The 15,156-nt window shown below is 36.1% G+C and overlaps 1 protein-coding gene across 5 annotated transcripts in view; it reads right to left on the reverse strand.

The window, feature by feature from the left end:
- The window catches only part of NOL4 (nucleolar protein 4), a 192,754-nt gene that overhangs the window by 72,731 nt on the left and 104,867 nt on the right, over positions 1–15,156 (reverse strand). For all 5 annotated transcript variants that reach the window (XM_072034644.1, XM_072034643.1, XM_072034645.1 and 2 more), the window contains one exon: positions 13,122–13,405. In XM_072034644.1, the coding sequence (XP_071890745.1) occupies positions 13,122–13,405 (284 nt within the window). The remainder of the gene's footprint in view (positions 1–13,121; positions 13,406–15,156) is intronic.

The raw sequence follows: 15,156 nt of genomic DNA on the forward strand, positions 1-15,156 counted from the left end.
AGAACATCACCTGGTAACTTTTGAACAGGAGGAAATACCTTTTACCCTTTTCCTACATGACAACCATGCCCAAAGCCTTGCACATGAAGTAGAACAAATATTTAGGAGAAGAACAACTGTCTTACACATAATATTTTCATGTAATAATCAGCTACTTTTATATGAATGGTTGTTTACAATCATTGTAAAAATGGTCTATCTCAATTCCACCCTGATTAAAAAAAATAAACGTTTCATCCATTGAGTCTTTTAGTAACTGTCTTCTAAATAAAAGACAAACTACTAATTGGTAAGAACCAATGAGAAAATCTGTGAAGTTGCCACTTTGCTTTATCTCTAGAAATGTAATTCTATCCTTGTGTAGCAAGTTTTTCAGCTCCTCAGTGTTTTATCACATATTCAAATTCACTATAGCTTCCAAAATCTTTTTTCAATATTATGTAAAGTTGTACGTGATTCTGCCTGAAGGCAGAGTGGACATTTAATTGCATTATTGTGTATAGAGGTGGATTTCAAAAACCATTTGATGAATTACATCAGACGGAAGAATCAGCCTTGTGAGACAGTCATATTTAAGGCACATTATCACAAGAAGCATATTCCACTAGATGCCTGCATCTCATTCATCTGTTCCTCCACCTCCTGTCTAAGACAAAAGGGTACAAGATGGCACACATGCCCCAGAGTCATCTGACCTTTTTTCCACTAAACACAGCTATTCCCTCTAAGCAACCACACTGGGGAAAACAGGAAGTTTTAAAACCTTTATTTTTGTTCAGTACAGCTTTTGGTACAGGCCCTGTCCCACGGAGTTCCATCTGTAAAAGATTTTTTAAGAGCTTATGAGTAACTGTACAAAGATGGTTGGGAAGGGGGGGGGAAGGTTGAGGGGTCAAAAAAAGAAATATCACTGATTCAGTACAAAAGGTCAAAAAAACATCTATGCGGTCTTTTGAGCACTCATGTGGAGCTCATAGTGTAATACTGAGAACATGCCATAATGGGGCCATTGATGCTAACCACTAAGGAAATCAACTCACCTTTCCGCGTTTCTCTTGCAGATTCCTTCATTCAGCCTGAGATGCAGCACAGCACAGGTGCGCAAAGGCAAAGTGTACAGGGCAGAAATTCCAAAGAGGTCTGCAGAGGATCTTCCTGATGGAGTCAGACACTTCCCAAATACCATGAGAAATATGAAAGGAGGAAACACACTACATCACAACCTCTACCCAAGCACTGAATACAAAATAGTCAGAAGCAACATACAAGATCACATTCTGACTTTAATTAAAATGAAAAAGAGGACAATCACACACTCTCGTCTACTGGAGCACCTGTACACAAAGATTAAGTGTGTGCCATTGCAGGTGCCTCAACAAGAGACATGAGAACTTCGGATGCTTCTGATTCGTCTGTATGATGCCTTCAACTTCAAGTCATTGCCACTGGATAGGATTGTTCTCATCAGACAATGGGAAAAAAGGATATATAAATAAATAGATATACACATATATATCAAAGTATGTATGTATTTTTTTTGTGTGTGTATGTATATATATGAACAGAGCAGCATGTATATTGTTACTCATCAGATCCAGGGAGTAGCTCATGGCATCTTCATGATAGGAAGAGTTAAGAAAACAGACTGAACAGGTGTGAAGGAACACCTAGAATGAAAATATGTGACCAAAACAGCTGAGCATATGTATGGGAAATACTTGGTTGTACCATGTAAAGATCCAAGCAACAGCCGGAGTATACGGAAATACTGTGAGTTCCAAGAAGCAGCAGCTTAGTATGCTAACAGATGCATATAGAATTCACCCAATATTAAAATGTTTCATCTTATGTCATACTTCTATGTTTGGAATGAAAACTCACAACTGTTATAGACCCCTACCTTTGGCAGAATATTTTCATAGTTGGTTATGCTTTCATACTCTGTCATCAGTGCCCAGTGAAAAGTAAATTTTGTCTATGTACTTCTCAAATCCAGTTTCCAGGATTTTTTGTGCTTGCAAAAGAATACTGTTCATTAATCTACATAACAGTCAATGGCTTAGTTGTTGCCATGTATTTTGAAAGATTATTTGATCAATGCTGTTTAGTTGTGTTAAATTTACACAGCACACATTTCAGAGCTTCCACTGCTTACCCGCATCAGCAACCCCTCCCTGCCTTGGTAAATAACGTAGCAGCATTTTGTCATGTATTTGAGGTATTCAAACTTAGTCACTGTTAGAGGTAAAATGTAAGGCAGTATGTTTTGATGAAACGTAGGGCACACAAAACTCCAAGCAAAGTGATAGAGATTATTGGAGGTTGTTGGTTTTGATTCCCTCTTCTGTAGGAAATGAAAGGGACCATCTGGGAAATTCACCTAGTAAATCACTTGCTGCTGCAGGGATCTAGGGCATCAGTGATGACTTCAGTACCTCACTTTTTTCCCATGGCATGTTACAGCTGCACCACTATTGTTTCTTAGAAGGCTGAAGGTTATTAATCAGAACTTCTTGGATGTTGTGGCATTTAGTGAGCTGAACTGTTGACCTTCTTGGACTAAAAGTCTATAACATAGGTTGCCATTTCCAGAGGATAGGACTCAGTAACTCTGGTGATTCCTTGCAGTCCTCTTTTCTGGTAATTGATATTATTATCTACATCTAATATTTTGTTCATAAACACAAACTTTCAGCTAGGTCTTCCTAGAAAAATGGAAGCAAATGGAGGGGAATAGAGGATAGTTAACAGAAAAAACCAAAGCAGTGAAAGGAGGGATACAAAACAAGCAAGAAAAAAAGAAAGATAAAAGAGAGCAGAACGATTAAATAGTTTTAAAGGTGAATTTTACTTCCCCCTCTTTCTTTCCTCTATTATTAAAACCACTCTTATGTCACCTTGCAAATCCAGTTCCCTGAATAAGTGAGGATCTAAAAGAAGCATTGAGTGTTCTATTGTGCTTGATTATTCCCAGGAACTGCTATAGAGAGAAAATGGAGAGCAAACAAAAGCACAGTATGTTTGAAGGTGTGTCAAATATGTGGCAAGACATTTGACTACTGGCATTCATTCAACAAAAATACAAGATTAGAAAAGGAGATGTCTGTAAGTGCTAATAACAAATATATTTATTTTAAAACCTCAGCAACATGCTGGTATAAAAGTCATTAAAGAAAAAAAAAAAAAAAGGAAAATAAAATCTTGACTTCTTTCCTCAGCGCTGACTTGGTTTATAGAAAAGAATTCAGTATCATAAGAAAAAAATAGGAATAGTTTGGAGATTATCAACTTCTTAAATAACAGAATAGTTTTGGAGAAATGCAGTGTGTAGGAAGTAGCCAATTATCAAGCCATTCATCACAAATCAGCTTTGAGGATCAGTTCTTCAACCTCTGTTATCTGAAAAATAAAAAAGTGACAGTTCATCAGCTGTAAATAATATTAAGACTAAATACAGTTGCAGTGAGTAGCAATTATTGCTGCCCCATTATATTTTGCTCAATTTACCATCAAAGAGTATTTAATCTTCCAAGACCAAGATTTGCTCCCAGTCTTTTTCTAGTTGGTAGAGGAGCTGTGATAACAGAAGAAAAAGCTGCTGTGAACCATTTGACCCGGTAGGACTTGAACACAAATTCAATTTCCTTCCTAAGAAAAGAGAAAAGACACACAAAAGCAAGAGTTAGGCACTGAAGATATTATTAATTGTAACAAGGCCCAGCCCTGAAGGTATCTGTCAGGAACAAACCCAAGTCAACAGGAATTTTCCTGAAAGGTACAGACATGGGTTCCCAGGCTGCTGAATTATAAAAAATGCTTGGCTGTACACGGGGAAGAAAATAGTAATTTCATACACCTTACCTCATTGATTGTTGCTGCTCTTGAGAGCTTTCTCGCTTGTCTGAACGGATGTCCAGCCATTAAAAACAAGTTGGACAAAGTCCTGTATCCCCTCCAGGTACAACTGCTGCTGTTTCAGTATGAGGGACCAGTGGCTCCAAAGGTGAGTGAAAATGAAGACAGACAGCTGGATCTATGAGTAATACACATGCAATCTGGAATCAACAGCACCACTGTCTGCTACTTGACCACAGTGCACTTTTTCCTTTAAAAAAAAAATCTGAGAAAATTTATAAAAGGTCACATTAAAAATTATTGTTTTCCATGCCAGTTATACATTAACTGGGGTTTCATATGCATATGGAGCCAGATTGTATTCTCCATTGCAGATATGTAAATATGAAGTAACATCATCAACTTCAGATTAATTGTTCTGGATTTACATCATTGTAATGAATGCCCTGCAGGAAACCCATTTCATTTTCAAGAGTTTTCACAGAACATGAAAAACAGCTACTAAATGTACTTCCAGTGGGAGGAATTAGACATAGAACCGATGTTATCATAGACAAAGGGCTTTGATGAATGTGACTACTAGAAAATCCTAGAGCATTCATATTTTCTGACAAACACTGCACTAATTTTTGCATGCACCTGTAGTTGTTTCTCTTCATAATAATCTGCTTAGACATTTATTATGGGTAACCCCCAAATCAGAAGTCTGAAAAGACTATCTTATAAACTTTTTCTTTAATGGAAAAGGATCCTTACATTACATCAAATTTTTGGTACCAGAAAGACTCTCAGGGGCATATAACAATTCTCCTATCAAAGGAGAAAAAAAGAAAAAAAGAAAAAAAAAAGACTTTTTTTTTTTTTCATAGAACTATGAGCTTTTCTCCCAACAACCAATAAACTGACTTTTGGAGCTAAAAAATTGTGATTTTCTCAACTTTATCATTTTCTAAATGTAGGGAAAAGTAAACCCACAGTGTCTGATAAAATACTAAAGCAAAATATAAAGGGCTCAGTCTTTACAATGAGACCAACCTATAGAAACCCTATGTATGAAGTAGGAATCAATAGGAAAGAGAAAACAGGCTACTTCCTCTCACTCTTGTGCAGATTACTTGGTAGGAAACAAGGATGCCACAAAACTCCTTTCTGCTATTTTCATTAATTTGTTCCATATGTAGAATAAAAGGGGCCTATCTGTTTCCACTGCAGTGTATCTCCCAAGCAACTGAGGAAAACACTGGTGTGTCTTCTACCTTTGCACAAATCCAAGCACAGCAAAGAAACAGCAATGTGCATAGTTCAACAGAACATTTCAGCCTGCCTTCACACACCACAGATGTAAGATGTAAGCCAAAAGACAATGTAGCCAGGCACCACCTACACATGATTGCCACAGGGGTGGATTTCACCTTCAGTTCACTTCTTTTATCACTTCTACTTTTGAATCTCAGTATAAACTATTTCCAGGGACTTAACGAAAAGCAGTAGTGATGGAATCCATCAGATAACAATTCAGTTGCAGATGGAAGAAGTCACCATCCTCTTCTTGGTGCTGTGGTTGGAATGGTGGAATCAGGTTGTACCCTTGAAGTGCTACAACCTACTGTGGGCTGATGTCTTGATGCTCCACAAAGTGTGTATCACATTGGTTTTGTATTCTGCCCCACTCTTACGTTGTTGTCTGTTGTCTCAAAATCTGGTATGTCACCAAGTGTTGTAACAAGTCCTGCCTACACTGTTTCCCTCCTCATAGGTTAGTCATTAACAATAACATAAAGAATTTCATTCTGAGCCTTTTCCTAGGCTTAATGTTTAAACCATAAAATAAGGCTGTCAAACACCTGGACTCCTAAGATATTTTCATCAACAAAACAGCAGTCAGTAAAATATGTCATTGTTTTAACACTTTTTATATTTGACTGTGGAACTGAAGTAAAATATAACAATTAAAAACAAACGAATCTAGTTTCCTCTTTTGCCAAATATAAGAAGTGAGAATCAACTTTAGGCAAGAAGCTCTGTGGAGAGGATGAGCTGCTGTCAAAAAAACCTTTCTTAGGGCTTAACTAACTCCTAATCCATATTCATAATCTGTAACATGGACACTTGGCAGTGTAAACTGGAAGGGCAAAAGGGTATTTTCAATGTACCAAAACAGCCAACCTGCAGAGTTTAAGGGTACCCTAGAAAGATGAGATGCTTCTATCTTATCCTTTCCGGCTTTCCTTCATGCTTAGAGAAGAGGTGACCATATGTATAATATAAGCCCTATGTGACAATGCTGCAATTTGTCTGAAACCCAACTATGACACTTAAATATAAAATAATGATGAATTAAAAAATAAATAAGAAACATTTTAGCTAGGAAATAATAATAAATAGAAGGAGGAAAGGAAAGGTAAATAATGTCTCTAACATTGTTCTTAAACACACCAAACTCCTCCTCTATAAACATGTAAACTCCTTAAACACTCCAAACTCCTACAGTTTACCCCTCAGGTAGATGGATACCCATTTCACATTTCATCAAGAGGTTTTTTTTTTGGTTTTGGTTTTTTTTTTTTAATTACATCCTAAGTGTCTCAACAAGCTACTATTGGCCTATATAAAAATCCCCTGTAACTCCTGAGGACACCACTGCTTTGGGAAAAAAATAAATAAATAAAAATAAAAAAATAAAAAAGTGATCTTATATCTTATCCTTATCCTTACATTCTGAGCATTTTCTAAGGCAAACCTGCAAACAGGGTTTGCAGAAAAAAAATCATAGGGATAGACAGTGACTATGCATGCCTCAGAAACCCGATGTCAGATGTGATGTTCACTGGACATTGAAATGACCTTTCATATTACTTTACTGATAAAACTGGGGAGAGAGAGAGAGAGGGAGAGTAGGAAAGAAATACACTGAAATTCATTCTATCTCACTCCAGAGATACAGAGTCTATTGATGGCTAAATTCACATGCACTTCTGGAAAACAGATTCTTGTAGCATCAGATTACAACAGGTTTATCTGTGTTTTTTTTTTTTTTTTTTTTTTTTGTTTGTTTATTTATTTGTTTGTTTTTTTCCCAGTCAGATCACCTGGATTCCATATGTTTTCTTCAGTAATGGTGAGTCCCAGAAAAACAGATGTTGCAAGATGTTACAGCTGGACTAACCACCAGAGATGACAAAAGTTTAACCTAGAATGACATGCAGGAACTTCAAATAACTCTTCATTCTGCATCTCACATATGCTCTGGCTTTCAGATCTCAGGCAAGGTTAGTCTCTAAATGTCATCTTAGACTGGGATCTTTCTCACTTATAGCCTGCCAGGCTAACCTGCAGCAGTGTAAATGCATCCAGTACAACGATAGTTTGGTTTCAATAGCTGGGGACTAACAGCCCCTGGCAGTGACCTATGACAGCAATACTGTTCTTCACATAAAGCTAAAGAAAAAAGAAAGAAAAAAAAAAAAAAGGAAAGAAAAAAGTTAAGAAACACTTTAAAAAGTCTAGTGTTAAAGGAGTAATAGAAAGCAAGAACTCCCTTTCAGAAACCCCATGAAAGATCTGCCGTGTTGTGAGCCACTGTAACTATAATGCTCTGCACATTATAATTGAAGGTCACTGCATGCAGCAATCATTATTTGCTGTTCTCTCCTTTAAAATTGGTTTTCTTTACAGACTTAGAGAACAATTACTAATCTTGTGTACTTCTCCATGCAGCCAGTTACACACTCAAGCAAATCATAACCATAACTATTTATTGCAGTTTTTCAATACTTAAAGGGGGATTATAAAAAGATGGAGAGCAACTTTTTGCTCAGTCAGATAATGACAGGACAAGGGGAATGGTTTTAAACTAAAGGAGGGGAGATTTAGATTAGAAGTTAGGAGGAAATTCTTCACTCAGAGGGTGATGAGGCACTGGAATACGCTGGCCAGAGAAGCTGTGGATGCCCCATTACTGAACGTGTTGAAGACCAAGTTAGAAGAGGCCCTGGGCAACCTGATCTAGTGGGTGGCATCCCTGCCTATGGAAGGAGGGGTTAGAACTAGATAATGTTCAAGTTCCTTCCAACCAGAGCCATTCTATGATTCTGTGATAATGCATAGTAGCTTGGCCTACCATACATCCAGAGGAACAGAAGGCATCCAATTTTACTATCACAGATTTTGTCTGACAGAAGAAAAAGACAGCCAACTGCCTACAATTAGTAGGTATGTGGACAAAATGGACACGCATTGTGTGTCTCCTTGTTACCTCACTTTATTGTATCTCCTAGGCATTCATGACCAGCAGGACATGTTTCTACCTGGGAAATCCCAAATAGAAGTTTTACACATGAGGAATGTCCTTCGCAATACACTCATGATGAAGTATTTATTAATCTAGGTAGAATATACAGCGTAATATAGGTATGGCTGTTTATCTCAAAAAATTATTTTCTCATACTATATCACAATAACTTTGTTATCCCAATGCAGGAAGAACAAAATCATTTAATAGGATTGGGCTTGCTATATTTCATGAAATGAATGATGTGGAAAAGATAAAGTTATATGAGTTTTCAAGATAAAATACATGGTGTAGGAAAAGCAATAACACGAATCTGAAATCAAAAATCTCATTGCTTAGGTATTTAAATTCAAAGATGCATTTGCAGAACATTTACAGTGAGTAATTTTATAATTCTTCCCTAGTACAGAGATTCAGCCCTGTTAAGATATATATGTACCTATTTTTGCAAGTAGGCAATATTCCACTGATTTCAGTACAGCCCTAAATGGTTGTAGGAAGTTCTACTGCTGGGTCTTACTGGAAGGTCACTTCCCTAATATCAGCTCAATAAAAATTTATAAAACCTACATATACACTCATAAATGTATATGTACTTACATATATATACATATATAATGGAAACTGTGAAAAAACATTTCTTCCTTGTATAACATTTTTTCAGTTAATGGTAAACATTCTGGACCAGATTGTAAGCTTATGTTACAATTTGTCAACCCTCTCCACTGCACAGAAAATGTGGTCTTTTTACACCAAGAAGAGGTTACCACACATGCTCACTGCCTGAAACTTAGGGTTCAAAGAGAAAGTTTAGATTGTCCTCTGAAATATAATTCTTTTTTAAGGAGTGTTGGCAACATCAGTTTTTAAAGTCATACTTTCAAGTGACTAAATACACACCCAACTAGTTTGGAAAGTTGAATTAAAATTTGTTCACAGGCTTATCTAATCTCCAGTTATTCATCAGAGTCTTTTCAGACAAGGAAACCTGATTTATTCCCCCCAAATATATATTTCTTACAAATCACTAATGATTTTCTCTGCGTACATTAGATAGCACTGATTTTAGGAAAATGTTAATTATCCCTGTTTCAGCATCTGGTACTCCATCACTTTCACAATGAGGTCTCTATCTAGACAACTTTCCACATAGCATAAGCGTATAACTGCTTAAAATGGGCATTGACAGGATGGATATTCTACAAATCAAAGTTGCACAGAGAAGTAACCACTTTCATAAAACATTTGCCAATTATCCGTCCAATTTACAAAGAAAATATGATGGAAATACTACTTTTTTTTTTTCCCTCTCCAAATAATTCCTCTGATCATATTTCTACAGCATGTACAAAATAATCAATCAGAACTATATTGGCAAGTGGTGGAGCCCACCACTACTTGTGAAGGAAAAACTCTTGAAAATAGTGTTGTACAACCAAATACATAAAATGCAGTGCAAGAAAAGTGATTGTTTCCAGGAAAAAATAAGCTCAGATACCTGTGATTTGGTGGAGGAGGTAAAATATGATGAAATGTTTTATTATTATTATTATTTATTTATTTATCTATTTATTTTTGGCTCTGATGTGGCAGCGTAAGTTATCTTTAAACCTAAAGTCAGGCCTGAATGAATGCAAGTCGACGAGGGAAATTGTGCCTTTCAGTTAATTAAAGCATATCTGATACAGTATCTAAAAAGGTGATTCAGACATTGCAGGTAGGAAACACATCAGCCAAAAAATCTTCCCAGTACCGTCCCTTTGCCTGTAGGTTTCAGAAATATTTGGCCAGCTCAGGCAAGGAACATCTTCTGCAGGCTGAATAGGCCATTGTAGAAGCTGAAGGAAGCATAATGTATTACTTCCTGCAATGCTAGTCCAATAATTTAAAATATATTTCCCCTTATTAAAAAACAAACAAACAAACAAACAAACCATATTTTCATCACTAGTTCCTCATGATGTAACTTTTCTCAGCTCAGCCACAAAAAGATACGATAAGAATTCCACATTACAGTAAGTGGCGTATCAATTTGATATTTGGTGAACACTGCAGATGATTTTTCTCATGAAAACATGATTAGAGGTTACGCTAAACACATTTGCTCACCCATCACTACTAATGATGCCATTACTCAGGTCTAATCATGTCTGATAACTGTACAGCTGTGAATGGATGGAGGTCAGAAGCTGTGAGGGTGCTGTTAGATGCTAGGAAAACTCCTACATGTCTTCAACAAACACCCCATGTACTTGATGTATTCTGGGTAAAAAGGGTAGTTGACAGGTGGCTCCTAGTAAATTTGTTTTATTGTCAACCCTGTTTTCTTTTTTTGGTATTATTATTTTGTTTCCTTTTTGGCAGAAAATTACAAAATTTTGGCTAGTTCCTTGTGATTGCCTTGCTCAAGTGCATCCAGTGGGTACTGCAACCAACTAGGAATCAGACCTTCTGCATTGTTCAAAATGATTCAGCTCAGTCACAGCCAGAACACTCTTTTGGAGTGTCACAGTATCCTGAATCACCAGTGGAGCACAAGAGGATCTCCTTGATCAGGTCTAGGGCTTGTAAAACATTCTATGACCCTTTAGCACATAAGGTACTGCACAAGATAAACCAGTAGTAATGATTTAACCAGTAGTAATGATTTATGTAAGTGTATATGTATGCTTATGAAACACTGAGGTGTTGTATAGCCCATTCTGTTCTAACACACTAATGTTTTTTGTTACTTCTAAAAACATTCTGTAACTACTTTTAAATTTAAGAATACATCTGTAAAATAAGAATGTAGCCACAAAAATATTATTTTACTCTACACTTAGCTTACAAACCTCTGACATTACTTTTTTTTTTTTTTTTTAATCCCAGGAGTGTTATTCCTGAAGTCTTCACTCCATATTTAATAATCTTTACTGCATACTTAATAAATCATACATTTAAATAAACGGTAAACATTAACATGAGTTTCACTAGGACAAAAAAGGGAGGTAAATTTGCATATTGTTCGCAGTATAGAGTGGGTAGGATGACAGTGAGTGATGAAAGAGTATATAGATGTGGGGGATGATTCAGGCCTCTTAAAATTTGTAGAATAACAAAGAATGAGACAGGTTTGATTGTCATCTCAACTCATTACAAACAGATTTTAACACTTTTCAATAACTTTTTTTTTTTTTTTTTCATCTGAGTTGGAACTGATTAAAATTGGAAATGTAACATTAGGCTAGATTCTTGTCTTAGCTACAAATGAGTCCCACATTAAAATTCCTCCCTTCCTTCACCAAGCTTATTTGTGTATTTACAAGAGTAATGGCAGAAGCAGTAATGTACCTCAGGCAAGAGAGCCTGTGTGTCTATCAGTATTTGGGTGACTGGCTTATAGAAGGTTCACTGGAACAATGTGCCCCAGAGCAAATGAAAATACCATTCATACGCACCAATTTGGAACTCACTGTGCAATAGTCAAAGTACTGAGTAAATCCAGCACTGGAGAGTATACACACTCTACAGCTATTCAGAACATTTGTTCTACAAATTTTAACTTTATTAAAAATGTTCTGAATAGCTGTAGTCTTAAATGAGTTTAAAGTCATGTCTTAAATAAAACTTATTTAAGACTAAAGTTTCAAATAAGTTTAAAGTCACTTAAGTAAGTCATAAATGAGTTTTCATTAAAATTTGATGGAGAAAGTTTGGGGATATATGATTTGCTCAACTTGAACGGCCAAGAAAGAGAATGACTAACAATCACCTATATTGTCTCCCTTTTTTATACCCACCAAAACCAGACACTTGAGTTAACATTTCAAGTTTTTATTTTTACTCCACAAGCAATGAAGACAGGAGTTAAAACTTTAGTGTAAATAACTGTTGTTCTCTAGACATCAGTTATGTACAATCCCTTTCTGAATTACCTAGTAAAAGTGATTTTCCATGTCATTCCTATTTCAAAGCTCTGCAAAAAAAAAATGTGGCAATTCAAAGTATATCTTCTCAGGTTATTTTGTAGTGTGCTACTGAAAGCTACTGACCAGCATTAATAGTATTTGGATCCAGTACTAACATCTCATTACTGCCACTGTAAAAGAGGTAATCCAGTTGGGAGTTATAAAAAATAAATAAATAAAAATAATAAATAAGGGAAAACAGGAACTTGTGACCAATAAGAGCAGAGCAGATCAATGGATAATTTCTATGATGCAGGTCATTTCTTCACCCTCCCTGCAGTATGCCCTCATGACAAATATATTTGTATCAAGCTAGCTGTCTAGTCCATAGGATCTGTCTTTATTCACAATATAACCACCCTCGCTTCTCCTTACCCACATAATGGCAACTACAGAGAAAAGCCCTCGGGGGATTTCAGCTTCTTAAAGCAAACTTGTCAGTTCTAATTCAGGTTAGGTGCCTGCATAATATAAACAATCAGGAAGGAACCAAATCAGTTCCTTTCAGATGTTGTTAATTCACATGTAGTAATTTGTTTGGGTATACACACTTAACATTCATGCAGATTCATTCTACAGATACATAATACATGTAATGAGATGGTCATCTATACATATACATATAGATATGTATCCCAGTACATATACATATGTATATGTATTACATTACATACATATTTTATATATATATATATACTTAAAATGGATAATGTAGACAGTTCTCCATTAATGAACCGATAAAATTTATGTCTGATGGAGAACTGCAATGATATTTTTTTCCAGGGTGAGCACATTATATATGCCTATATGTACACACCCATGTACACCCACACCTTAATGTACTTATGCATCATATGTGTGCAGCAGAGCATACACATCTGTGTATAGCATTTTAGCAACGATGTGACAAACATTAGACACATTGCATAAACGCATACTTGGGAATAATCTTTGGTTTGGCCTCAAAAATCTTTTCCTTTTCTAAGCTACACACTTCATATCTGGAGCATGTGGAAGCATCTTACCTTGCTTCCATTTTCTCTTGCCTCCCGTTCCATCTTGAGATCAGAAATTAGGAGAGTCTTGTATTTGTTCTTTCCATTACTGTTGTGATCATCTAGTCTGTATTCTGAAGTCAGCTGAGCAGAGAGGGGACTGTCACTCAGGTTCAGAGGCTGCTCATCCTGCTCCAGATTTGTTTTGCCATTACTGTTGGTTTCTGCCATCTCCCTGCAGTGTGTTCCCCCTGAAGCATTGGAACTGTGTCCCACGGTCTCATTGCCATTAAAACTCTCTGCGGCTGAATCATCTATTAAAAAATATATATTTTCAGTCACATGCCACATCATCATCTCTGTCCAGTTCAAACATAGTTTATACCTTCACAATGTTTTTCAAAATAGAAGTAAGAAGTAATAGAGAAGTTTATATTACTAACCCCAGTACATTTCTGCAAAATGTGCACACACACCCCTCCACATTTTCAAGTGAAAACTTTATGTAAATCCATAAAATATTACTAAGTTAAGGGAAATGATCTGGGCTGACACCTTAGTGTCGTTGTGTACACAAAAGCTAAGTATCACACTGGATTTTTAGGGAAAAAGTGACAAAGTCTGTCTTAACCCATCTGTTTGTCCATATGTCTATAGATCTATTTATTCTTTTACCATGTTCACTACTGCAGTATTGCATATTTCTGAAGTGAACAGAGATGCACATGGTATTGAGAGAGACTCTAGCTCTCAGGTTTTAAGGGTGCAGAGCAGCATATGTCGTATCCATAAACATCCTCTTACAAAGATACAATGTAAATATATCTGATGTATTCACTGCTGGCAGTAGTGATTATACTGGGAAAGTCAAATCCAGAAGCAGTGATGCTCTCTTCATTTTGTGCATGTGTTTATTCACTTTGCTCATTTGCTATGTGTCATAATACATTTTAAAACAGTGCTTAATAAAGGTTTAAATTATCAGCCTAAGAGTTACATCTGAAAACTCTGGATTTGGTGTTGTTAGCATTAAGATTTTGCAGATAAATTGTCTGGTTACCATGCGTCTTGACATGCTTCTGGGTTTGTGTATCCGGTGTTTGTAAGCACTGGAATTTGCCAACTGTGCTACTTTCTCTGCTAAACAGTCCTTTGGCTACTTAATAAAACAATTCATCCTTCAGCTGATGAAACAACTGCAGAATCTGGACCTCAGCTTGCTTACTTGTTCTCCAAAGCACCTCTTGTGTGGCAACTTACATGGTTTAGCTAATGGTGCAAACTCCTGCCCAGGGCTCTACAAGCCTATGTTTATCACAGACACTGAAGCTGGAATCAAAACTGGGGGGTTAGTAGCCAGGCATGTGTACAGACTGAAACTGGAGGTACAGGATTTAATGGAACTTAATATATTAGTACCTGAATACACCAGCTGCTATTGTGCCCTCCTAATCATATTCCATGGAAAAGAAGCAAACACATTCACATACACATGGAATTTAAAAAGACACCAGGATATATTCTTGAAAGGATGTGCTCAGAAATACTTACACTTGAAACCATGATTGACCAAAGTGTTGACTCTGCAGAGTTAATATGGCATAAAACAACTATTCACAACTATTCAGATCAGAATTTAAAAAGTGAAGAAAATATTGTATAAATAGTTAATGTTCTAATTCAATTTAGTACTTAGAAAGCCATAGGTGAGCCATCATACATCAGTGTCTTGCTTGCTGTACTCATTCAATGGTACTATGTCATAAGATATAAATTCTGAAGATTTTGTTTTGTAAACCTGTAAAAAAAATCTAGTTTCATAAAAATATATAATAAATATATAATAAAAAGCATACTTTATATGCTTTTGCTCTGGAACAGTTTTGGAGTTTACAAAATGTTTTATAATTAATGGCTAAAAAAAAAATAATAGTAATCATGTTCTCTTTTGGTATGTACCACTTCTAAATTACATCGCATGTAATTATAAATGTATATACAGTAAAAGAAATAGTGTTCCAAGAATAGGATTTTTAAATGCATACAACTTTATCTGCTAGGCACC

This window comes from Anas platyrhynchos, chromosome 2 (genome assembly GCF_047663525.1).
Source record: "Anas platyrhynchos isolate ZD024472 breed Pekin duck chromosome 2, IASCAAS_PekinDuck_T2T, whole genome shotgun sequence".
Classification (NCBI taxonomy): Eukaryota; Metazoa; Chordata; class Aves; order Anseriformes; family Anatidae; genus Anas; species Anas platyrhynchos.